This window comes from Balaenoptera borealis (assembly GCF_965194805.1).
Source record: "Balaenoptera borealis genome assembly, chromosome: 6".
NCBI classification, from domain to species: Eukaryota; Metazoa; Chordata; class Mammalia; order Artiodactyla; family Balaenopteridae; genus Balaenoptera; species Balaenoptera borealis.
The window spans coordinates 38713822-38741566 of NC_138863.1; the positions used below are offsets into that span (position 1 = coordinate 38713822).

Below are 27745 nucleotides of genomic sequence, written 5' to 3' on the forward strand. Positions count from 1 at the left end.
CTCTAGTTGCAGTGAGCGGGGGCTACTCTTCATTGGGGTGCATGGGCTTCTCATTGCAGTGGCTTCTCTTTGTTGCAGAGCACAGGCTCTAGGCATGCGGGCTTCAGTAGTTGTGGCACGAGGGCTCAGTAGTTGTGGTTCACGGGCTCTAGAGCGCAGGCTCAGTAGTTGTGGCGCACGGGCTTAGTTGCTCCGTGGCATGTGGGATCTTCCTGGACCAGGGCTCAAACCCGTGTCTCCTGCATTGGCAGGTGGATTCTTAACCACTGCACCACCAGGGAAGTCCCAGGATTTAGATTTAGTCTCTGTAATTTTTTATAGTTGAAGTAATGAGCAGCTTATGACAGAGTTTGAAAGAATTTAGTTCAGATTAAGGCAGACTTCACATCAGGGCCTTCTTTGGAATTTTGAAAGATGATTTGCATGTTATAGAAGCAATGGCTAATTCTTTCTCAAGCATTCAGAAGCACATGGAAAACTTATTAGCTGTTTAACATAACAATCATCTCTTTAAATCTCTTTCACCTGGAGATGTTTTAAGAATTCTACCATTTATTTGTAATGGATTGACCTTGTCAAATAGCTTTTAGAAATCGAACTTACTACTGATTTCCTAATGGATGGAACTGTCAGAAAGAGAAAAAAAATACAAGTTTGTTCCTCACAATTTATGGAAAAGAAAATATTTTAAAACGTTAGAAATACTGGTGCTTTTCAGCATTATAGATCATCTGTGTAGGCAGACATTTAAAGGCTGTCTTAAACTCTTGTTTTCCTAAATCCTCTATTGTCTGAATACCGTAGGGCTCTCTGACATATTTAGCCTGCATTATTCAGACTTGTGATAATTATCAAAAAAAAAAAAAAAATGAAGGAAACCCATCTCCTGATTTCTGATTGTTTTTTAAAACTCATAGTCATTAATTGCTACTTTAGACTGACCTTTTTATACCCCCAATGGTAATCAGAAGTTGCTTGCTCAAGTTCTAGGGAAGCAATTTGATCTGCCAGTTGCTTATTCTTTTCCTCTAGAGTCTGCAGGTTGCGGGTTAATGCATTTATGTCTACCTTTAGAAAAAATAGAGAAAAGAAATCTATGCCAGATCCAAAAATATTATCTTGTTTTTAAAATGACATTTTTAACTGTAAAATAAATGGTATCTTATGAACATGTTTCCCTGCTTTTTAGTTGTCTTTAGCAGGAGAGTTATTACAAAATGCATAGTGTACATTTACTAGAAGTGAAAGTCCTTCTGGTACTTGATACTTATTTATATATTAACTCAAGCATATAAATATAGATGCAAAAATACTCCAAAAAATATTAGCAAAATGAATCCAGCAATATATAAAAGGATAACAAATCAGGACTAAGTGTAGTTTATTCTGGTAATACAAGCCTTGTTCAACATTCAAAATTAATTACTATAATTCACCACATCAATAGACTATAGAAGAAAAACCATATGACCATCTGAATAGACACAGAAAAAGCATTGCACAAAATTCACATTAATTTATGATAAAAATCCAGTAACCTAGAAATGAAAGGGAACCATCTCTATGTGATAAACTATGTCTGTAAAAACTTACAACTAATATCAGTATTGGTGGAAGACTGAATGTTTTCCCCTAAGACTGGGAAAAAGGCAAGGATATCTGCTCTTGCCATTCCTATTCAGTATCATACAGGAGGCCTTAGCTGGTGCAACAAGGTAAGAAAAAGTAATAAAAAGCATAGAAATTGGAAAGGGAGAAATAAAACTGTCTCTACTTACAACAGACATGATAGTCTACATAGGAAATCCCAAAGAATCTACAAAAGAAATGCTAGAATAAGTGAGTTTAGTAAGGTTGAAGGATACAAGGTCAAATCAATTGTATTTCTATATATTAGCAACAAACAATTGGAAATTGATATTTCTTAAAAGTTCCATTTATAACAGTTCCAAAATCCATGAAATTCTTAGGTACAAATCTAAGAAAAAATATGTCCAATATTTGACATGCTGAAAATTACAGTATGCTGACAAGATAAATCAAAAGCCTAAATAAAATGGAGAGACATACTGTGTCCCTGTATTAGGAATATACAATATTGCTAAGATGTCAATTCTCTCTAATCCCAATTTAAATTGTGTGGGATAATTTACCAGTGTCCACCCTTTGGTGGGGTCTAGACTGTGAGGCTAGAAAATAATGCCCTGTAAGAAATGCTAAAGGGAGCTCTTCAGACTGAAATAAAAGGGGATTAGATAATAACTGGAATCCACATAAAGAAATAAAGGGTACCAGAAAATGTAGCAACATAGGTACATGTAGAAGACATATAAATATGTAGTTTTTGTTTGTAACTCTCTTTGTTATCTATAAATCAAAAATATATAGTAAAAGAAAGGTTAAGGGAATTAAAATAGTGCACCAGAAATATCTACTTAACACAAAGGAAGGCAGTACTGGAGAAAGAGAGGAACAAAAATCACATAAAACATATAAAAAAATAGTAAAGTGGCAGATGTAAATCCTACCTTATGGGTAATTATGTTAAATATTAATGGATTAAACACTCTAACTAAGAAGCAGAGACAGGCAGAATAAGTTTTTTAAAAGACCCAACTGTATGCTGTTTATAAGAGACACACTTTAGATCCAAAGACACAAATGGGTTGAAAATAAAAGGATGGAAAAAGATATATGATGTAAACAGTAATCTGAAAAGAGCTGGAGTGGCTACACTAACATGAGACAAAGTAGATATTAAGACAAAAATCTGTGAGATAAAGAAGTACATTATATATTGAAAAAAGGATCAACCCATTAAGAAGATAACATTTATAAATGCATTTGCATCTAACAACACAACCCCAATGAAGCAAAAACAATACAACAAAAACTGACAGAATTGAAGGGAGAAATAACAATTCAACACTAACATTCTAAGACTTCAATATCCCTCTTTCAATAATAGGTGGAACAGTTAGATGATCAATGAAGAAACAAGTGATGACTTGAACAACACTATAAAGCAACTGGACCTAACAGACATCTTTAGAACACTCCTCCAAACAATAATAGAATACACATTTTTCTCAAGTGCACATGAAGCATGCTCTAGGATATACCACATGTTAAACCATAAAACAACTCTCAATAAATTTGAAAGGACTGAAATCATATAAAGTATGTTCTCCAACAACAATGAAATAAAATTAAATGAATAAAAGAAGGAAATTTGGAAAATTCACATATATGGGGAAATTCAACAACATATTTCCAAATAACCAATGGGTCAAAGAGGAAATTACAAAGGAAATTAAAGAATATTTTGAGATGAATGAAAATGAAAATATAACATGATAAGCAAAATGTATGGTATGCAGCTAAAGTGGTGCTTAGAGGGAAATCTGTAGCTGTATAAACTTATATTTAATAAAAAAGAAATATCTCATATCAATAACCTAAGCATCCATCTTAAGAACCTAGAAAAAGAAGAGCAAATTAAACTCAAAGCAAGCAAAAGGAAGAAAATAATAAGGATTATAGCAGAAATAAAACAGAGGCTACAAAAACAACAGAGAAAATAAGTAAAACCAGAAGTTGGTTCTTTGACAAGATCAACAAAATTGACAAACCACTAGTGGTATTAACCAAGAAAAAAAAAAAAAAAAAGAATACACAAATTGCTAAAATTAGAAAGAAGAGACATTATATTGAACTTCCAGAAATAAAAAAGGGGCTACTATGAACAACTGTATGCCAATAAATTACATAGCCTAGATGAAATGGACAAATTCCTAGAAAGACCCAAATGACTGAAACTCAAAAAAAAAATGTAGAAATATGAATTGAACTATAACAAATAAAGAGACTGGATCAATAATAATAATATTAAAAACAAAACAAAACACTCCCCACAAAGAAAAACCTAGAACTAGATGGCTTCACTGTTGAATTCTACAAAACATTGAAAGAATTAACACCAATCCCTCGCAAAGTCTTCTCAAAATAGGAGAGGGAACACTATCAAATCATTTTAAGAGGCCAATATTATTGAATACCTTGATACCAAAACCAAAGATGTCACAAGAAAAAAAAACCAAAAAACTATGGGATAACCCTTATTAATATAGATGTTTAAATCCTCAACAAAATAATAGCAAGCCAAATCAAACAACATATGAAAAGGATTATACACCATGATCAAGTGAAATTTATCCCCCAAAGGAAAACTTGGTTCAACATTTGAAATCAATCAATGTAATACACCTTAGTAATAGAATAAAGGCCAAAATCCACAAGATTATTCCAATAGATATAGAAAAAGCAACTGACCAAGTTCAACATATTTTCATGATAAAAATTCTCAACAAACTAGGAATAGAAGGGAATTTCCTCATCCTCATCATGGGCATTTAGGAAAAGCACACAGCTAACATCATGCTTAATGGTGACAAACTGAAAGCTATCCCTCTAAACTCAGGAACAAAACAAGGATGTCTGCTCTCATCGCTTCTATTCAACCTCTCATGGCTGGAGGTTCTAGCCAAAGCAATCACACAAGAAAAAGAAACAAAAGGTAACAAATTGGAAAGGAAAAAATAAAACTATCTCCATTTGCAGATGGCACAATCTTATACAGAGAAAATATATACTCTATTGTTAAGATCACAATACCTCCAAATTGATCTACAGGATCAATACAAACCCTATCAAAACTCCAGCTCCTCTTTTTTTTACAGAAATGGAAAATCTGATCCTGAAATTCAAATAGAAATGCAAGGATCCAGAATAGCCAGAAAAATCTCAAAAAAAATAAAGTTGGAGGACTCACACGTCTCAATTTTAAAACTTATTACAAAGCTACAGTAATCAAGACCATGTGGTACTGGTGTACGTACAGTCATATATATCAATGCAATGGAATTCAGAGTCCAGAAATAAGCCCATGCATCTATGATTAACTAGATTTTGACAAGGGAGCCAAGATTATTCAATAGAAAGAACAGTATTCCAACAAATTGTCCTAGGATAACTGGATATCCACAGGAAAAATAATGAAGTTAAACCTCTACCTCATACCATATATAAAATTTAACACAAAATGGATCAAAGACCAAAATGTAATCTGTAAAACTATAAAATTTTTAGAATAAAAAATGGGTGCAGGATGACAGTTGCAAGATGGGGGAGTAGAAGGACATGAGCTCACTCCTTCATACAAAAACACCAAAATCACAACTAACTGCTGAACAACCATAGACAATAAAACACTAGAACCTACCTAAAGAGATACCCTACATCCAAAGACAAAGAGGAAGCCACAACGAGATGGTAGGAGGGGCACAACTGCAATAAAATCAAATCCCATACCCACTGGGTGGGCAACCCACAAACTAGAAAGTAATTATACCTGAAAAGTTCTCCCACAGGACTGAAAGTCCAGAGCCCCATGTCAGCCTTCCCAGTGTGGGGGCCTGGTAAGGGGAGGAGGAGCCCCCAGAGAATCTGGTTTTGAAGGCCAGCGGGGTTTGATCGCAGGAATTCCACAGGACTGGGGAAACAGAAACTCCACTCTTAGAGGGCACACACAAGGTCTCATGTGCACCAGGACGCAGGGAAAAAAAGCAGTGACCTCATAAGAGACTGGGCCAGACCTACCTGCTAGTATTGGAGGGTCTCCTGGAGAGGCAGGGGAGGAGCTGTGGCTCACTGCAGGTACAAAGACACTGGCAGCAGTAGTCCTGGGGAATAATCATTAACATGAGCACTCCTGGAGGCTGCCATTTCCTCCCAATGACCTAGCCCCACCCAACAGCCTGTAGGCTCCAGTGCTGGGACGCCTCAGGCCAAACAACCAACAGGGCAGGAATACAGTCCCACCCATCAGCAGACAGGCTGCTTAAAGTCTTCTTGAGCATAGCCCTGCCCAGAGGGACAAGAACCAGCTCTACCCACCAGTGGGCAGGAACCAGGAAGCCTGCACAAGTCTCTTAGACAGCCTCATCCACCAGAGGGAAGACAGCAGAAGCAAGAAGAACTACAATCCTGCAGCTTGCGGAATGGAAACCGCAATCACAGAAATTTAGACAAAATGAGACGGCAAAGGAATATGTCCCAGATGAAAGAACAAGATAAAACACCAGAAGAACAACTAAGTGAAGTGGAGATAGGCCATCAACCGGAAAAAGAATTCAGAGTAATGATACTGAAGATGTTCCAAGATCTCAGGAAAAGAATGGAGGCACAGACTGAGAAGATACAAGAAATGTTTAAAAAAGACATAGAAGAACTAAAGACCAAACAGAGATGTACAATACAATAACTGAAATGAAAAATACACTAGAAGGCTGCTATTAAGGCTAGTTAGTCCAACAGGCTGATGATCAGTACTCCAGGGAAGGAGAAAACAGAGAAATTGCTCAGCTTTTTAAATCCACAGTGAAATGACCGTCTTGAAAATTTCAAGCAGAAGAAAACTAACTATAGAAGTTTGGTTGTTTTTTCCTGAAATCAAGAACAAATGCTTGGAAAAGACAAGGTCAAGGAGGATTAACCAAGATGGCGGAGTAGAAGGACGTGCTCTCACTCCCTCTTGTGAGAGCACCAGAATCACAACTGGCTGCTGGACAATCATTGACAGGAAGACCCTGGACTTCACCAAGGAGGATACCCCACGTCCAAGGACAGAGGAGAAGCCACAGTGAGACGGTAGGAGGGGCGCAATCAGAGTAAAATCAAATCCCATAACTGGTGGGTGGGTGACTCACAGACTGGCGAACACTTATACCACAGAAGTCCACCCACTGGAGTGAAGGTTCTGAGCCCCACGTCAGGCTTCCCAACCTGGGGGTCTGGCAACGGGAGGAGGAATTCCTAGAGAATCAGAATTTGAAGCCTAGTGGGAATTGATTGCAGGACTTTGACAGGACTGGGGGAAACAGAGACCCCACTCTTGGAGGGCACACACAAAGTAGTGTGCGCATCGGGACCCAGGGGAAGGAGCAGTGACCCTGGGGGAGACTGAACCAGACCTACCTGCTGGTGTTAGGGGGTCTCCTGCAGAGGCGGGGGGTGGCTCTATTTCACCGTGGGGACAAGGACACTGGCAGCAGAGGTTCTGGGAAGTGCTCCTTGGCATGAGCCCTCCCAGAGTCTGCCATTAACCCCACCAAAAGCCCAGGTGGGTTCCAGTGTTGGGTTGCCTCAGGCAAAACAACCAACAGGGAGGGAACCCAGCCCCACCCATCAACAGTCAAGTGGATTAAAGTTTTACTGAGCTCTGACCACCACAGCAACAGTCAGCTCTACCCACCACCAGAGCCTCCCATCAAGCCTCTTAGATAGCCTCAACCACCAGAGGGCAGACAGCAGAAGCAAGAAAAACTACAATCCTGCAGCCTGTGGAACAAAAACCACAGTTACAGAAAGATAGACAAGATGAAAAGGCAGAGGACTATATACCAGATGAAGGAACAAGATAAAACCCCAGAAAAACAACTAAATGAAGTGGAGATAGGCAACCTTCCAGAAAAAGAATTCAGAATAATGATAGTGAAGATGATCCAGGACCTCGGAATAAGAATGGAGGCAAAGATTGAGAAGATGCAAGAAATGATTAACAAAGACCTAGCAGAATTAAAGAACAAACAGAGATGACCAATACAATAACTGAAATGAAAACTACACTAGAAGGAATCAATAGCAGAATAACTGAGGCAGAAGAACGGATAAGTGACCTGGAAGATAGAATGGTGGAATTCACTGCTGTGGAACAGACTAAAGAAAAAAGAATGAAAAGAAATGAAGACAGCCTAAGAGACCTCTGGGACAACATTAAACGCAACAACATTTGCATTATACGGGTCCCAGAAGGAGAAGAGAGAGAGAAAGGACCAGAGAAAATATTTCAAGAGATTATAGTCAAAAACTTCCCTAACATGGGAAAGGAAATAGCCACCCAAGTCCAGGAAGCGCAGAGAGTCCCATACAGAATAAATACAAGGAGAAACACGCCGAGACACATAGTAATCAAAGTAGCAAAAATTAAAGACAAAGAAAAATTATTGAAAGCAGCAAGGGAAAAACGACAAATAACATACAAGGGAACTCCCATAAGGTTAACAGCTGATTTCTCAGCAGAAACTCTACAAGCCAGAAGGGCGTGGCATGATATACTTAAAGTGATGAAAGGGAAGAACCTACAACCAAGATTACTCTACCTGGCAAGGATCTCATTCAGATTTGATGGAGAACTCAAAAGTTTTACAGACAAGCAAAAGCTAAGAGAATTCAGCACCACCAAACCAGCTCTACAAGAAATGCTAAAGGAACTTCTCTAAGTGGGAAACACAAGAGAAGAAAAGGACCTACAAAAACAAACCCAAAACAATTAAGAAAATGGTCATAGGAACATACATATCGATAATTACCTCAAACGTGAATGGATTAAATGCCCCAACCAAAAGACATAGACTGGCTGAATGGTTACAAAAACAAGACCCATATATATGCTGTCTACAAGAGACCCACTTTAGACCTAGGGACACATACAGACTGAAAGTGAGGGGATGGAAAAAGATATTCCATGCAAATGGAAATCAAAAGAAAGCTGGAGTAGCTATACTCATATCAGATAAAATAGACTTTAAAATAAAGAATGTTACAAGAGACAAGGAAGGACACTACATAGTGATCAAGGGATCAATCCAAGAAGAAGATATAACAATTATAAATATATATGCACCCAACATAGGAGCACATCAATACATAAGGCAACTGCTAACAGCTATAAAAGAGGAAATTGACAGTAACACAATAATAGTGGGGGACTTTAACACCTCACTTACACCAATGGACAGATCATCCAAAATGAAAATAAATAAGGAAACACAAGCTTTAAATGACACAATAGACCAGATAGATTTAATTGATATATATAGGACATTCCATCCGAAAACAGCAGATTACACGTTCTTCTCAAGTGCGCACGGAACATTCTCCAGGATAGATCACATCATGGGTCACAAATAAAGCCTCAGTAAATTTAAGAAAATTGAAATCATATCAAGCATCTTTTCTGACCACAATGCTATGAGATTAGAAATAAATTACAGGGAAAAAAACGTAAAAAAGACAAACACATGGAGGCTAAACAATACGTTACTAAATATCCAAGAGATCACTGAAGAAATCAAAGAGGAAATCAAAAAATACCTAGAGACAAATGACAATGAAAATACGACGACCCAAAACCTAGGGGTTCGGCAAAAGCAGTTCTAAGAAGGAAGTTTATAGCTATACAAGCCTACCTAAAGAAACAAGAAAAATCTCAAGTAAACAATCTAACCTTACACCTAAGGAAACTAGAGAAAGAAGAACAAACAAAACCCAAAGTTAGCAGAAGGAAAGAATTCATAAAGATCAGAGCAGAAATAAATGAAATAGAAACAAAGAAAACAATAGCAAAGATCAATAAAACTAAAACCTGGTTCTTTGAGAAGATAAACAAAATTGATAAGCCATTAGCCAGACTCATCAAGAAAAAGAGGGAGAGGACTCAAATCAATAAAATCAGAAATGAAAAAGGAGAAGTTACAACAGACACCGCAGAAATACAAAGCATCCAAAGAGACTACTACAAGCAACTTTATGCCAATAAAATGGACAACCTGGAAGAAATGGACAAATTTTTAGAAAGGTATAACCTTCCAAGACTGAACCAGGAAGAAACAGAAAATATGAACAGACCAATCACAAGTAATGAAATTGAAACTGTGATTAAAAATCTTCCAACAAACAAAAGTCCAGGACCAGATGGCTTCACAGGTGAATTCTATCAAACATTTAGAGACGAGCTAACACCTATCCTTCTCAAACTCTTCCAAAAAATTGCAGAGGAAGGAACACTCCCAAACTCATTCTATGAGGCCACCATCACCCTGATACCAAAACCAGACAAAGACACTACAAAAAAAGAAAATTACAGACCAATATCACTGATGAATATAGATGCAAAAATCCTCAACAAAATACTAGCAAACAGAATCCAACAACACATTAAAAGGATCATACACCATGATCAAGTGGGATTTATCCCAGGGATGCAAGGATTCTTCAATATACGCAAATCAATCAATGTGATACACCATATTAACAAATTGAAGAATAAAAACCATATGATCATCTCAATAGATGCAGAAAAAGCTTTTGACAAAATTCAACACCCACTTATGATAAAAACTCTCCAGAAACTGGGCATAGAGGGAACCTACCTCAACATAATAAAGGCCATATATGACAAACCCACGGCAAACATCATTCTCAATGGTGAAAAACTGAAAGCATTTCCTCTAAGATCAGGAACGAGACAAGGATGTCCACTCTCACCACTATTATTCAACATAGTTCTGGAAGTCCTAGCCACGGCAATCAGAGAAGAAAAAGAAATAAAAGGAATACAAATTGGAAAAGAAGAAGTAAAACTGTCACTGTTTGCGGATGACATGATACTATACATAGAGAATCCTAAAACTGCCACCAGAAAACTGCTAGAGCTAATTAATGAATATAGTAAAGTTGCAGGATACAAAATTAATGCACAGAAATCTCTTGCATTCCTATACACTAATGATGAAAAATCTGAAAGAGAAATTATGGAAACACTCCCATTTACCATTGCAACAAAAAGAATAAAATACCTAGGAATAAACCTACCTAGGGAGACAAAAAACCTGTATGCAGAAAACTATAAGACACTGATGAAAGAAATTAAAGATGATACCAACAGATGGAGAGATATACCATGTTCTTGGATTGGAAGAATCAACATTGTGAAAATGACTATACTACCCAAAGCAATCTACAGATTCAATGCAATCCCTATCCAATTACCAATGGCATTTTTTACAGAACTAGAACAAAAAATCTTAAAATTTGTATGGAGACACAAAAGATCCCGAATAGCCAAAGCAGTCTTGAGGGAAAAAAACGGAGCTGGAGGAATCAGACTCCCTGACTTCAGACTATACTACAAAGCTACAGTAATCAAGACAATATGGTACTGGCACAAAAACAGAAACATAGATCAATGGAACAAGATAGAAAGCCCAGAGATAAACCCACGCACCTATGGTCAACTAATCTATGACAAAGGAGGCAAAGATATACAATGGTGAAAAGACAGTCTCTTCAATAAGTGGTGCTGGGAAAACTAGACAGCTACATGTAGAAGAATGAAATTAGAACACTCTCTAACACCATACACAAATTTAACTCAAAATGGATTTGAGACCTAAATGTAAGACTGTACACTATAAAACTCTTAGAGGAAAACATAGGAAGAACGCTCTTTGACATAAATCACAGCAAGATCTTTTTTGATCCACCTCCTAGAGTAATGGCAATAAAAACAAAAATAAACAAATGGGACCTAATGAAACTTCAAAGCTTTTGCACAGCAAAGGAAACCATAAACAAGACGAAAAGACAACCCTCAGAAAGGGAGAAAATATTTGCAAACGAATCAACGGACAAAGGATTAATCTCCAAAATATATAAACAGCTCATTCAGCTCAATATTAAAGAAACAAACAACCCAATCCAAAAATGGGCAGAAGACCTAAATAGACATTTCTCCAAAGAAGATATACAAACGGCCACAAAGCACATGAAAAGATGCTCAACATCACTAATTATTAGAGAAATGCAAATCAAAACTACAATGAGGTATCACCTCACTCCTGTTAGAATGGGCATCATCAGAAAATCTACAAACAACAAATGCTGGAGAGGGTGTGGAGAAAAGGGAACCCTCTTGCACTGCTGGTGGGAATGTAAATTGATACAGCCACTATGGAGAACAATATGGAGGTTCCTTAAAAAACTAAAAATAGAATTACCATATGAGCCAGCAATCCCACTACTGGGCATATACCCAGAGAAAACCATAATTCAAAAAGACACATGCACCCCAATGTTCATTGCAGCACTATTTACAATAGCCAGGTCATGAAAGCAACCTAAATGCCCATCGACAGACGAATGGATAAAGAAGTTGTGGTACATATATACAATGGACTATTACTCAGCCATAAAAAGGAACGAAATTGAGTCCCTGTTGAGACGTGGATGGATCTAGAGACTGTCATACAGAGTGAAGTAAGTCAGAAAGAGAAAAACAAATATCGTAAATTAACGCATGTATGTGGAATCTAGAAAAATGGTACAGATGAGCCGGTTTGCAGGGCAGAAGTTGAGACACAGATGTAGAGAATGGACATATGGACACCAAGGGGGGGAAAACTGCGGTGGGGTGGGGATGGTGGTGTGCTGAATTGGGTGATTGGGATTGACATGTATACACTGATGTGTATAAAATTGATGCCTAATAAGAACCTGCAGTATAAAAAAACAAACAAACAACACAACTAATACTAAACTTTCATTGGGTTATTTGTATGGAAATATGTTAATATAAATGTTTCAGACATTACATGAAATTTCTAAAAATCTTATATTTGTATTTGTATGGAAATATGTATGGAAATATGTTAATATAAATGTTTCAGACATTACATGAAATTTCTAAAAGTCTTATATGTTCTGGTATAATGTTATAAGTAACAATCCTAGTTATTACTTTAAAATGTATATCTCAGAAATAACTAATTTTCTTGTCAACTGCATTATTATGAACTTTCATCAAATCTTTAACTGTGGTCATTTTTAAGTCTTTTGTCATTTACAGACAGTCCTGGGTGTACTCTGATGCTTTTGCAAATATGTTCGTATAAAAGGGTTTCATCTTCAAGAAATTCATGGAAAAGACTCTGACAAGTACAGGTTTCTGGTAACTGACTGTACTGCTGAACTGAATGAATAAGCATTTTCAGAACTCTAATGAAAAACTGATGAACTCATAAAAGTGCTAAAAAAAGATCAAGATTAAAAAAAAAATTAATTACATGGGACTGAGTGAACTGATGAGGATGAGTATAATTTTTGTGACTTTCTGTCTGAATTAAAAAAAAAAATCCCACAAGGTCTCAGAGGCAAAGAATATACAAATCAATTTTCACTGCAAAGTAAAGGAGCTGTTACAGTGGAGGATTACTGGACTGAATGTCAATATTATGACATAGTATGAGTGTGTTTCATGTTTGGTAATTGCAATCATTGTTGCTTTTGTTGTGGTCATCCATGTACAATGCTTGGTGTCAGTCTATTTATCTCTTGTAAAAATAAAATACAGTGTGTGTGTGTGAAAAAAAAAATACACTAGAAGGAATCAATAGCAGAATAACTGAGGCAGAAGAATGGATAAGTGAGCTGGAAGACAGAATGGTGGAAATCACTGCCATGGAGAAGAATAAAGAAAAAAGAATGAAAAGAAATGAAGACAGTCTAAGAGACTTCTGGGACAACATTAAATGCACCAACATTCGCATTATAGGCCTCCCAGAAGGAGAGTAGACAGAGAAAGGACCTTTGAAAATATTTGAAGAGATAATAGCTGAAAACTTCCCTAACATGGAAAAGGAAACAGTAACCCAAGTCCAGGAAGCAAAGAGACTCCCAGGTAGGATGAACCCAAGGAGGACTATGCCAGGACACACAGTAATCAAACTGACAAAAATTAAAGACAAAGAAAAAATATTAAAAGCAACAAGGGAAAAGCAACAAATAACATACAAAGGAATTCCTGTAAGGTTATCAAGTGATTTCTCAGCAGAAACTCTGCAGGCCAGAAGGGAGTGGCAAGATATATTTAAAGTGATGAAAAGAAAGAACCTAAAACCAGGAATACTCTACCCACCAAGGTTCTCATTCAGATTTGAAGGAGAAATCAAAAGCTTTATAGACAAGCAAAAGCCAAGAGAATTCAGCACCACCAGACCAGCTTTGCAACAAATGCTAAAGGAACTTCTCTAGGTGGAAAAGAAAAGGCCACAACTAGAAACAAGAAAATTATGAATGGAAAGCTCACCAGTAAAGGCAAACATACAGTTAATGTAGGAAATCATCTGCACACAAATATGATATCAAAACCAGTAACTGTGAGAAGAGGAGAGCACAAATGCAGGATATTGGAATCGCATTTGAAATTAAAAGACTAGCAACTTAAAGCAATCTTCTTTATATATAGACTGCTATATCAAAAGCTCATGGGAACCGTAAACCGAAAATCTGCAATAGATACACACAAAAAAGAAAAAGGAATCGAAACACAACATTAAAGTCAGTCATCAAATCACAAGATAAGAGAACAAAAGAGGAAGGAAAGAAAAAAGACCTACAAAAACAAATCCAGGGAATTCCCTGGTGGTCCAGTGGTTAGGACTTGGCACTTTCACTGCCATGTCCCAAGTTCAATCCCTGGTCAGGGTACTAAGATCTCACAAAACAAGGGGTACGGCCAAAAAAACCCACAAAAAAACCCCAAAATCCAAAACAATTACAAAAATGGCAAGAGGAACACGCATATTGATAATTATCTTAAATGTAAATGGAGTAAATGCTCCAACCAAAAGACATAGACTGGCTGAATGGATACAAAAACAGGATCCGTACATATGTTGTCTATAAGAGACCCACCTCAGATCTAGGGACACATAGAGACTGAAAGTGAGAGGATGGAAAAAGGTATTCCATGCAAATAGAAATCAAAAGAAAGCTGGAGTAGCCATACTCATATCAGACAAAATAGACTTTAAAATAAAGACTGTTACAAGAGACAAAGAAGGACACTACATAATGATCAAGAGATCGATCTAAGAAGAAGCTATATCAATCGAAAACATATATGTACCCAACATAGGAGCACTCCAATATATAAGGCAAATACTAACAGCCATAAAAGGAGAAATTGACAGTAATACAATAATAGTGGGGGACTTTAACACCCCACTTTCATCCATGAACAGATCATCCAGACAGAAAATCAATAAGGAAACAAAGGCCTTAAATGACACATTAGATCAGATGGACTTAACTGATACTTATAGAGCATTTCATTCAAAAGTAGCAGAGTACACATTCTTCTGAAGTGCACATGGAACATTCTCCAGGACTGATCACAAAGCAATTCTTGGTAACTTTAAGGAAATTGAAATCATATCAAGCATTTTTTCCAACCACAATGCTATGAGATTAGAAATCAATTACAAGAAAAAACTGTAAAAAACACAAATATGTGGAGGCTAAACAATATGTTACTAACCAACTGATGGATCATTGAAGAAATCAAAGAGGAAATGAAAAAATACTAACAGACAAATGAAAACCAAACCACAATGATCCAAAACCTATGGGATGCAGCAAAAGCAGTTCTAACAGGGAAGTTTCTAGCAATAAAATCTTACCTTAGGAAACAAGAAAAATCACATATAAACAACCTAACCTTACACCTAAAGCAACTAGAGGAACAAGAACAAACAAAACCCAAAGTTAGTAGAAGGAAAAAAATTATAAAGATCAGAGAGGGAAGAAATGAAATAGAGATAAAGAAAACAACAGAAAAGATCAATGAAACTAAAAGCTGGTTCTGTGAGAAGATAAACAAAATTGATAAACCTTTAGCCAGACTCATCGAGAAAAACAGGGAAAGGGCTCAAATCAGTAAAATTAGATATGAAAAAGGAGAAGTTTCAACAATCACCATAGAAATACAAAGGATCATAAGAGACTGCTACAAGCAACTATATGCCAATAAAATGGACAACCTAGAAGAAATGGACAAGTTCTTAGAAAGATATAATCTCCCAAGACTGAACCAGAAAGAAATAGAAAATATGAACAGACCAATCACAAGCACTGAAATTAAAACTGTGCTTTAAAAACTCCCAACAAACAAAAGTCCAGGACCAGATGGCTTCACAGGTGACTTCGTCCAAACATTTAGAGAAGAGTTAACACTTATCCTTCTGAAACTATTCCAAAACATTGCAGAGGAGGGAACGCTCCCAAACTCATTCTATGAGGCCACCATCACCCTGATACCAAAACCAGACAAAGATACCACAAAAAAGGAAAATTACAGGCCAATATCACTGATGAACACAGATGCAAAAATCCTCAACAAAATACTAGCAAACCAAATCCAACAATACATTAAAAGGATCATACACTACGATCAAGTGGAATTTATCCCAGGGATGCAAGGATTTTTCAGTATCTACAAATTAATCAGTGTGATACACCACATCAACAAATTGAAGAATAAAAACCATATGATCCTCTCAATAGATGCAGAAAAAGCTTTTGACAAAATTCAACACCCATTTATGATAAAAACTCTACAGAAAGTGGGCATAGAGAGAACCTACCTCAACATAATAAAGGCTGTATATGACAAACCTACAGCTAACGTCATACTCAACTGTGAATAGCTGAAAGCACCTCCCCTAAGATCAGGAACAAGACAAGGATGTCCACTCTCACCACTATTATTCAACACAGTTTTGGAAGTCCTAGTCACGTCAATCAGAGAAGAAAAAGAAATAAAGGAATCCAAACTGGAAAAGAAGAAGTAAAACTGTCACTGTTTGCAGGTGACATGACACTATACATAGAAAATCCTAAAGATGCTACCAGAAAACTACTAGAGCTCATCAATGAATTCAGTCAAATTTCAGGATACAAAATTAATACACAGAAATCTGTTGCATTTCTATACACTAACAATGAGAGATCAGAAGGAGAAATTAAGGAAACAATCCCAATTACCATTGTATTCAAAAGAATAAAACACCTAGGAATAAACCTACCTAAGGAGGCAAAAGACCATTATTCTGAAAACTATAAGATGCAGATGAAAGAAATCAAAGATGGCACAGATGGAAAGATATACGATGTTCTTGGATTGGAAGAATCAATACTGTCAAAATGACTATACTACCCAAGACAATCTACAGATTCGATGAAATCCCTACCAAATTACCAATGGAATTTTTCACAGAACTAGAACAAAAAATCTTAAAATCTGTATGGAGACACAAAAGACCCTGAAGAGCCAAAGCACTCTTGAGAAAGAAAAACGAAGCTGGAGGAATCAGGCTCCCTGACTTCAGACCATACTACAAAGCTACAGTAATCAAAACAGTATCATACTGGCACAAAAACAGAAATATAATTCAATGGAACAAGATAGAAAGCCCAGAAATAAACCACACACCTATCATCAATTAATCTACAATAAAGGAGGCAAGACTATACAATGGAGGAAAGACAGCCTCTTCAATAAGTGGTGCTGGGAAAACTGCACAGCTACATGTAAAAGAATGAAATAAGAACACTCCCTAACACCATACAGAAAAATAAACTCAAAATGGATTAAAGACCTAAATGTAATACTGGACAGTATAAAACTCTTAGAGGAAAACATAGGAAAAACACTCTTTGACATAAACCACAGCAAGATCTTTTTTGACCCACCTCCTAGAGTAATGAAAATAAAAACAAAAATAAACAAATGGGACCAAATTAAACTCAAAAGCTTTTGAACAGTAAAAGAAGCCATAGGGCTTCCCTGGTGGCGCAGTGGTTGAGAGTCTGCCTGCCAATGCAGGGGACACGGGTTCGTAGCGCTGGTCTGGGAAGATCCCACATGCCACGGAGCAGCTGGGCCCGTGAGCCACAATTACTGAGCCTGCGCGTCTGGAGCCTGTGCTCCGCAACAAGAGAGGCCGCGATAGTGAGAGGCCCGCGCATCGCGATGAAGAGTGGCCCCCGCTTGCCACGACTAGAGAAAGCCCTCGCACAGAAACGAAGACCCAACACAGTCAAAAATAAAAATAAATAAATAAATTAAAAAAAAAAAAAAAAAAAAGAAGCCATAAACAAAATGAAGACAACCCACAGAATGGGAGAAAATATTTGTAAACAATGCAACCGACAAGGGATTAGTCTTCAAAACATACAAACAGCTCATGCGGCTCAATACCAAAAAACAACCCAATCAAAAAATGGGTAGAAGACTTAAATAGACATTTCTCCAAAGAAGACATACAGATGGCCAAGAGGTACATGAAAAGATGCTCAACACTGTTAATTATTAGAGAAATGCAAATCAAAACTACAATGAGGTATCTCCTCACACCAGTCAGAATGGCCATTATCAAAAAGTCTACAAACAATAAATGCTGAAGAGGGTATGGAGAAAAGGGAACCCTCCCACAATGCTGGTGGGAATGTAAATTGGTGCAGCCACTGTGGAGAACAATATGGAGGTTCCTTAAAAAACTAAAATTAGAACTACTATATGATCTAGCAATCCCACTCCTGGGCACATATCCGGAGAGAAACATGGTTTGAAAGGATACATGCACCCCAGTGTTCATTGCAGCACTGTTTACAAGAGCCAGGACATGGAAGCAACCTAAATGTCCATCGACAGAGGAGTAGATAAAGAAGATGTGGTACATAAATATAATGGAATATTACTCAGCCATTGAATAGAATGAAATAATGCCATTTTCAGCAACATGGATGGACCTGGAGATTATTATACTAAGTGAAATAAGTCACACAGAGAAAAACAAATATCATGATATCACTTATATGTGGAATGTAAAAAAAAAAAAAAGATACAAATGAACTTATTTACAAAACAGAAACAGACTCACAGACTTAGAGAATGATCTTATGGTTATGGGGGGAAGGGTGGGGGAGGGGAGGGATTGGGAGTTTGGGACTGACATGTACACACTGCTATATTTAAAATAGATAACCAACAAGGAACTACTGTGTAGCACAGGAAACTCTGCTCCATATTCTGTAATAACCTAAATGGAAAAAGAATTTGAAAAAGAATAGGTACATGTATAACTTAATCACTTTGCTGTACACCTGAAACTAACACAACATTGTTAATCAACTATACTCCAATATAAAAACAAAACAAAACAAAAAGGTGTAAATCTTTGTGACCTTGGATCAGGCAACAGTTTCTCAGATGCGACACTTAAAGCACAGGCAACCAAAGAAAAAATTGATAAACTGGACTTTATAAAAATCTAAAAATTTAAAAAGAACCCACAGAATGGGAGAAAAATACCTGCAAGTCACATATCTTATAAGGGTCTACCATCCAAAACATATAAAGAACTCTTACAACTCAACAATTAAAAGACATTAAATAACCCACTTTAAAAATTGGTAAAGGATCTGAGTAGACAGCTCTCCAAAGAAGATATACAAATGGCCAATAAACACATAATAAGATGCTCAACATTATTAGCCATTAAGGAAATGCAAATCAAAACCAAAATGAGGTAACACTTTCACACTTACTAGGATGGTTATTATCAAAAAACAAAAAATAGGGGCTTCCCTGATGGTGCAGTGGTTAAGAATCCGCCTGCTGATGCAGGGGACATGGGTTTGAGCCCTGGTCCAGGAAGATCTCACATGCCGCAGAGCAACTGGGCCTGTGCGCCACAACTACTGAGCCTGCGCTCTAGAGCCCACGTGCCACAACTACTGAAGCCCGCAAGCCTAGAGTCCGTGCTCCACAACAAGGGAGGCCACTGCAATGAGAAGCCCGCGCACCACAAGGAAGAGTAGCCCCCGCTCAACGCAACTAGAGAGAGCCCACGTGCAGCAACAAAGACCCAACACAGCCAAAAATAAAATAAATAAAATAAAATAAAATAAATAAATAAATAAATAAATAAATAACATGTTGGTGAGGATGTGGAGAAACTGGAGCCCTTCTGCACTGCTGGTGGGAAGAAAAAGTGGTTCAGCATTGTGGAAAACAGTCTGGTGGTTCTTCAGAAAGTTAAACATAAAATTACCACATGACCCTGCAATTCCACTCATAGCTATATATCTTAACATATCTTTAAGATATATAAAAAAACAGGTACTTACAAATACACATACAAATGTTTATAGCAGCACTAATCACAACAGCCAAAAGGCAGAAACAATGCAAATATCCATCAACAAACAGATAAAGAAATTGTGGTATGTGTGTGTGTACATATATATACGTGTGTGTGTGTGTGTGTGTGTGTGTGTGTATGTATACACACACACATACATATATTGGGTTGGTCAAAAAATTCGTTTGGGTTTTCTGTAAGATCTTACAAAAAACCCAAACGAACTTTTTGGCCAACTCAACACACACACACACACACACACAAAATGAATATTACTCAACCATAAAAAGGAATGAAGTACTGATACATACTGATACAAAAACATGGATGACCCTCAAAAACATTAAGCTAAGTGAAAGAAGCCAGATACAAAAGATCACATATTGTATGATTATATTCATATGAAATATCCATAATAGGTAAATCCATAGAGAAAGAATGCAGAGTAGTGGTTGTCAGGGGATGGGGGAAGGAGGGAATAAGGAGTGATCGCTTAATGGGTATGGGGTTTCCTTTCGGGGTATTGAAATGTTTTGGAACTAGACAGAGGTGGTGGTTGCACAATATTGTGAATATTGTACTAAATGCCACTGAATTGTTCACTTTTAAATGGTTGATTTTACAGTATGTGAATTTCACCTCAGTTAAAAAAAAAAAAACCGCAGTGAGATACTTCACACCTACTAGGATGGGTGTACCTTTTTTAAAGAGGACAATAACAAGTTTAGGTGAGGACGTAGATAGTGGAATGCTCATACATTGTTAGTGGGACTGTAAAATGGTGCAACTACCTTACTTGTAAAACAGTTTGGCAGTTTCTCAAAATGATAAACAGAGTTATCACATGACCCAGTAGTTTTGTTCCTGGAGAAGTGAAAACATATGCTCACAAAAAGAATTGTACACAAATGTTCATAGCATTATTCTTAATAGCCAAAAAATGGAAACGGCCTAAATGTCTATCAACTGATGAATGGATAAATGAAGTGTGTTATATTCATGCAATATTATTCAGCCATAAAAGAAATGAAGTAGTTATGTACACTACAATATGGACAAACTTTGAAATCATCATGCTAGGAAGCCAGACCCAAAAGGCCACATACTGTTTGATTCTATTTACATGACATGTCCAGAACAGACAAATCCATTGAGGTAGAAAGTAGAATAGTAGTTGCCAGAGGTGGGCAGGGGTAAATAGGGAGTGACTCCTAATGGGTACTAGGTTTCTTTTTAGGATGATTAAAAAGGTTCTAGAATAAGATAGTGGTGGTATTTGTGCAAACTTGTGAATATACTAAGAAATCACTAACTTGTATATTTTAAGAAGGTGAATTTATGGTATACTAATTATATCTCAATACTAAAAGGTACTAAAACAATCAGATGATCCACCTAAAAATAAATGAACCTTGGACTACATCTTGCATGATATACAAAAATTAACTTGAAGTGGATCATAGACCTAATATTGAACGTAAAGCCAAAAAAGTTCTAGGGAACAAAGGAGAAAATCTATGTAATCTTAGATTAGGCAAAAATTTCTTAGCTACAACACAAAAAGTATCATCCATAAAATTTGAAAAATTGATAAACTGGACTTAATCAAAATATAAAACTTCTGCTCTTTAAAAGAGCATGAAAAGGCATAATATAGAAGAAAAGTAGGTAAAGCACATATAAAATTTGTTTATATACAAATAGTAATAACTATTACATGAGAATTAATATGGCACTATTTTTAAAGCTCTGAAAAATAAATTATAAGAAAACAAACAACTGAATTAAAAATGGTTAAAAGATTTGAAGAGACACTTTAAGTTGTTGATGGCAAATAAGCAGATGAAAAGGTACTCAATATTACTAGTCACTGGAGAAAAGCAAAGTACATCACAGTGACATTCCCCTACACACCAATCAGAATGGCTGAAACTAAAAGAATTGACAATGCCAAGTGCTGGTGAGAGTGTAGAGAAACTGGAACTCATATATTCCTGGTAGGAATGCAAGATGGCACACATCCTTTGGAAGACAGTTGAACATATATTTACTGTAGGATCTAGAAGTCCAATTCCTGATATGTATCCAAGAGAAATAAAAATACATGTTCACATATGAATATTTATACAGGTTTTTTTCATAACTGCCAAAATCTGGAAACAACCCAAATGTTCTTCAATTGGCAAACGGGTAAAGAAACTGTGATATAACAGAACATAAACCACTGATACATACAGTAACATGCGTGAATCTCAAATCTCAAATGCTTTATGCTAAATAAAAGAAGCCAGACTTATAATGCTACATATTGTATGATACCATTTGTATGATATTCTGGAAAAGATGTAACTACAGGGATAGAAAAACAGATCAGTGGTTGCCAGGGGATGGGCATGGAGGAAGAGGCTGACTACTAAAAGGCACAAGGGAACTTTCCGGGGTGACAGAAATGTTCTATATTTTGATTGTTGTGCTGGTGGTTACATGATTGTGGTTGTCAAAGCTCACAGAACTGTACACTAAAAAAAGGGTGAATTTCACTCTAAATTATAACTCAATAAGCCTGACTTTAAGAAAACATAGCTTTACAATGAGTACACATGTAAAAAATATCCAGTTAGACCAAAAAACGGAACTCTGTAGAAGCACTGTCATTTGGCTTAACCGAACCTCTCTAACGAGCAAGTATCTTTCAGCCCCATGAACATACACTTAGTCTACATTAAAACAAATGAAATCAGACAAGCAAAATAATAATACCATGTTTTAATCGCAAATAGCATTTGCCTTAGCCATGAAATATTCACTAGCATTTTAAAGCAAAAAGTATTAATGAATTTAATAGTATCCACCAACTTCCCAAATTTTAAAAAACATATTTGAGGCCACATTGACACCAGCAAAGTCCTTGCCACAGGAAGTCAGCTTTATTTAAAGATTTTTTGGGTGGACTGTTTTGAAATCACTAGATATGAGTGACTAAACCACACAAGGTACCTGCCAGCTTAGTGAACTGTTTTTGAGCTCCAGCTCAGAATTTAGCTTTTCTTCTCTCCCCAGTTCTTAAACTAAAAGTTCACATATATGGTACTAAGAATGCTATTTAGTTGAGCCAAGAAACAGTCAAGGCTTGATGCCTATATCTGACACCTGTTGCTGGGTTTATTGAATGGGGATGGGCTGATAGTCCTTGATGCTCCAGATATATTTTCTAGATGATAGTGATACATAATCTTTACTCTTCAAATTTTGAAATGCAAACAGCAATGTCTTAAAGATTTTTTTTGTTTGAATAAGGATTGTGTTTGTTTCTCTGGCCATGCTACCTTCATAGAACCCAGAAAGGGGTATCTCACAAATAAAGTGGCAAGTGCTAACAAGTTAGGAAGCTTAAATTAGTTTTTTAAAAAAACCCAAAAAACAAACAAAAAAAACCACCAGCATCGTCAGCAATCATCCCTTTGCAGCCCACAGGCTCATTAGCTCACTCTCAGGGGAATCCCTGGCTAAACTACTCGGTGAACACTAGGGTCCGAGGCAGTGATGGCTCACTGGCAAACACGAGATGCTCAACAAGCAAACATTCCCCAGATGCAGCCTTATGCTGAAGTGACTGGAGTGCTCCAAGTGCATCCAGCTTCGTGGCTTCTCTACTCCCCCCACATTTTGGTATTCAACAAAATAACCCATCTCCTCATTAAGATAAGCTGATACAGGAGGCAGCAATACAGAAGGAATTAAATATAATGACATAACACAAATAAAATGTGGAATACCTTGCTTTTAGCTAATTCCTTTTCCAAGTTGCATTTTTCTTCTGCTATTTCTTTCTCGGTTTTATTAACCTGCCCAAGAGGAGGGAAAAAAAGAAATGGGTCAATTTAAAAACAGCTGACAGGCTCTACTATAGCAGATACACCCTGCATGTCAATTAATACCTACACTGCAGAGATAGCACATCCTCTCAGAAAAGGGGCCACTCGGGGAGTCTCAGAGGCAGAGCAGACTTCACAAACAGCCCTGAAATTAGAAAGACACGTCTGCATGTCAGACTCTGCTGGTTCCTTCCTAACGAGGAAGACAGGGCTGTTTCCCCTTACACTGTTTCCGCTACACTGTCCCACTCCTACTGGGAAAATCGAGTTTTAAATCTGACTCCTTAACTAACATGAGGATGTGTGAATGGTTAGTTAACATTCACTCATGCTATATAAGGGTAACTATTTGGCACAGTGTACTCACATGCTGAAAGACACAGATTAGCCACCCAAAGATTTCTTTCGTGGGCAACTCAGACAAACTGCATCTGGGTTGTATTTCTTTTCTGGTCTTTTGCACTTACAATAAAATTTTAAAACAAGATCGCCACCACAACCAGGAGGTAACATAAATTTGCCTCTACCTACCTCTCTCTGAAGTCCTTCTTTCTCCTCTAGCAGAGAGGTCTTCTCTTGCATTGATGCGTCCAGTTCCCTTCGCAATCTTGCAATAGTTGATTCTAGCAGCTCTTTTTGCACAGCTGCCCTCTTCTCAGCATCCTGTGCTTTCTGGATACACTGGTTATGCTCAAGGACTAAATGGTCCCTGCAGGAAGAGAACAAGGAGATATGAAAGCTGAATGAGAGTTCTTCTTTAACAGAAAGGCTAAATGTTCTTACAGAACATATCTCCTGCCTGAGAGCAGTTACCGAAATGTTCTAACAAAACTAGTTCCTTTAGGGCAGAGTCTTTATTTCTGTGACTGGCCCAGCAAATGCAGAATTAAACATTTTCATTAAAGATAAGAAATACAAATGCAAAAACAAAAGATGCAAAAGTTGCCCACAGTTTACTTATAGATGCATTTGGAGTTGTGTTTTCTCATTCTGAACAGTCTGCAGCTCACTTGTGATACTGGCATGGGCTGCATCCAGCAGTAAGTTTTGTTCTTGAAATGTCTGTGTCATCATTTTCTGTTCTTCCTAAGTGTTAGAAGCAATATTAAAAGTTAAGATGCCAGAAGTCATTTGATAGGGTATCACTCTAAACAACTGATCAAAGATACTGATACTTACAAAAGACAAATTTAATTTATATAAATAAAACCCCTTTTAAAAGAATTTATCTTAATGTCCAGCTTGCTCTTTGTACCTACCCTGACCTGACCACAGTTCTATCATTTTATAGCTCTTCTAGCCAACAATCAAGATGCATTATTTATCCAGCTTGCTGCAAAATTTATAAAACTCCTAACATGAACAAATTTTTAGATACCATGTATAAAATAGACAACTGATAGGAACATACTGTATAGCACAAGGAACTCTACCTAATGCACTGTGGTAACCTAAATGGGAGGGAAGTCCAAGAGGGAGGGGATATCTGTATGTGTATGGCTGATTCATTTTGTTGTGCAGTGGAGGCTAACACAACATTGTAAAGCAACCATACTCCAAAAAAGATTTTTAAAAAACTATATTAAGTATATTTTGGTACTTTAAAATTTCAACATACTATATTTTAAAAAGTAAAACAATATCAACATATATAAAGTGAAATGATCGCTCCACCTCTATCTCCCCCACATCTCTTCCAAATAATTCCATTCTCCAGGGACAATCATGTTTCATAGTTTAGTGTAAATTCTCTTGACAGTATCTGAAATTGCACTCAGATACTGCTACAGCAGAAGTCTATAACTGTTTTGCACAATTTTCTCTGGCTTACTATTTTCAATTATCAAAACAGCATTTTTATGCACACCTCCTCTATATACAATTTATAAAGCTTTTGTAAATATAGTACATATTAATAATTATATTTGTAAACATATTTTAAAACACTTCTTTTTGAACAATATTTGACTGCAAGGTAAACCTTCACATCTTCATACTTGGCAAAATGGGATCTCACTTGTGTCATATTCCAGAGTTTTAAAATGTTTGTGAAAGTGTTACATACATAAGTCACATTATTCAGTCTACTAAATTGTAAGTTCCATGAAAGTAGGGACTTGTCTTGTTCACTGCCATAATTCTATCTAGATCTAGCAACATACTTGCATGAGGTAAACACTAAATGCTTTCTGAATTAATAAAAAATACTTATTGAGTACCTGTTATGTGCAAAATGCGCTTAGCCCTATGGGTAATAACAAAGATATGTAAGACAATGTCCTAGGAATGTAGTACAGGGAATGAGCCATGCATATAAACTACTACTATAGAATGCAGAACAAGAGAAGCAACATAACATAAATGTTTAAAAACACTGAGTCTGGAGTCAAATCTAGATTTAAATCTGGCTCCACCCTATACTAGCTGGGTGATTTTGGGCAAGTTGATTAACTTCTCTAAATCTTATTCTTATTATCTGTAAAACAAGGATGACAAATATCCCTTTATGTAACAGCTGCTAGGATTAAAGGAGGTAATATATGTAAAATCCTTAGCACAATGCTTGGTATATAGTAAGTATGCTCAAAAAAAAAAAAAAGAGAGACAGCCTTATTATTACAGCCTGTTTAGTGTCCTAGAAGTAGAAATTAAAAGACAAAACTGATTCTTTCTGATTGGAGTGATCAAGCTTCTGGGTGAAAGTGAGTCTTAAAGACTGAACACAATCTCAAACAGCTGAAAATGAAGTAAAGACCATTCTCAGCAGAGGGAATGGCATAAGCAAAATGGGAAAGCACAGGTCTTTGGGGAAAAGGTAAATACTTTAGGGTCAGTCATAAGTATTCTCCATGATTCTATCAATACTGGGACAGGTAATTACTTTTCCTAAAGTAATGATATTTGAGAAGAAACCATTAAGAAAGCACTGAGTGTAAGGCCAAATGACCCCTCTGATGAAAACAGGAAACAACTAATTAAAAAATAAAATAATTCAGAAAAATCCTTGAAATTAATTGCTAAAATATTTTATGTATCCAGTTGGCTATTTGTATTTCCTGATCTCTTAGCCAAGGAGGCTTCCTGATGACTCTACCAGAAATTGACTAGTGTTAAAAATGAATACCTGCAGAATGGCTTGGTGGTCAGCAATGATTCTGGTATTTTCCATTCTAACAGTCTGAAGCATTCTGTTCAGCTCTGAACACTTTCTAGTCAGTTGGTCATTCAAAACCTAAGACAACATATACAGCAAATCACAGATCTCTCCAATAAATAAGTCTTTTTACTTACGTATCATCATTTTTAACAATGGCCTAGTATTTCACCATACATGTGAACCTAATTTATTTAACCTAATCCCAATTGATATTTCATTAGATTATAAAATACTTTCAAATATTTGGAGTCATCATCCTAAACAACTGTAAATTAAAAGGGGAAATTTGCTGATACAGAGGAGCAACTGAAGCATTTGGCAGTTTACCAATCTTCCATTCTTCATAATTTTGAATGCTGGTCAATTACAGCAAGACATCTACAGAATGGAATTTACAATGTAGATGCATGGCCAATATTACAGAAATCCATTCTCAAAATTGGATGATGAGCTTTCAGAATTGTTTAGCTGATAACAAAATACCTAAGCTCTTTCATCACCAATTACAGTATTCAAAAAAGCAAAATACAGATGACTGTGCCATTTCACAAGATTAACCTTCCAAAATAAAACAAAAATCTTTTCTGTAACACATCTATCATACATGTAGTTAGTTTATAATTCTCTTGTCCTTTTGGTATTTTGAAATTTGTATTCCTGTGGAAAATATTTATCTTAATTCTCAAAGATAAAGTATATTTTTGCAAAGTATATTTTTTGCAAAGTATATTTGGTAAGGATTTTTGCAAAGTATATTTGGTAAGGATCTTACCAAAGTATATTTGGTAAGGATCTTATGTTTCAATGTACAAACTCTTTAAGGATGGGGC

General features: G+C 36.5%; 1 protein-coding gene and 1 long non-coding RNA gene across 2 annotated transcripts in view; both read right to left on the bottom strand.

The window, feature by feature from the left end:
• CCDC150 (coiled-coil domain containing 150) overlaps window positions 1-27745 on the bottom strand; it is a 117182-nt gene that overhangs the window by 66076 nt on the left and 23361 nt on the right. The window contains exons 10-14 of the mRNA XM_082397477.1: window positions 26883-26990; window positions 24720-24844; window positions 24290-24467; window positions 23660-23728; window positions 943-1068 (exon numbers count right to left, since the gene is read on the bottom strand). Of these exons, the coding sequence (XP_082253603.1) occupies window positions 943-1068; window positions 23660-23728; window positions 24290-24467; window positions 24720-24844; window positions 26883-26990 (606 nt within the window). The remainder of the gene's footprint in view (window positions 1-942; window positions 1069-23659; window positions 23729-24289; window positions 24468-24719; window positions 24845-26882; window positions 26991-27745) is intronic.
• On the bottom strand, window positions 12891-23547 carry LOC309631257. Its single transcript, XR_014246152.1, has 2 exons — window positions 17837-23547; window positions 12891-17519 (listed from the first exon to the last, which is right to left on the bottom strand). It is a non-coding gene; the product is annotated as an uncharacterized lncRNA (long non-coding RNA).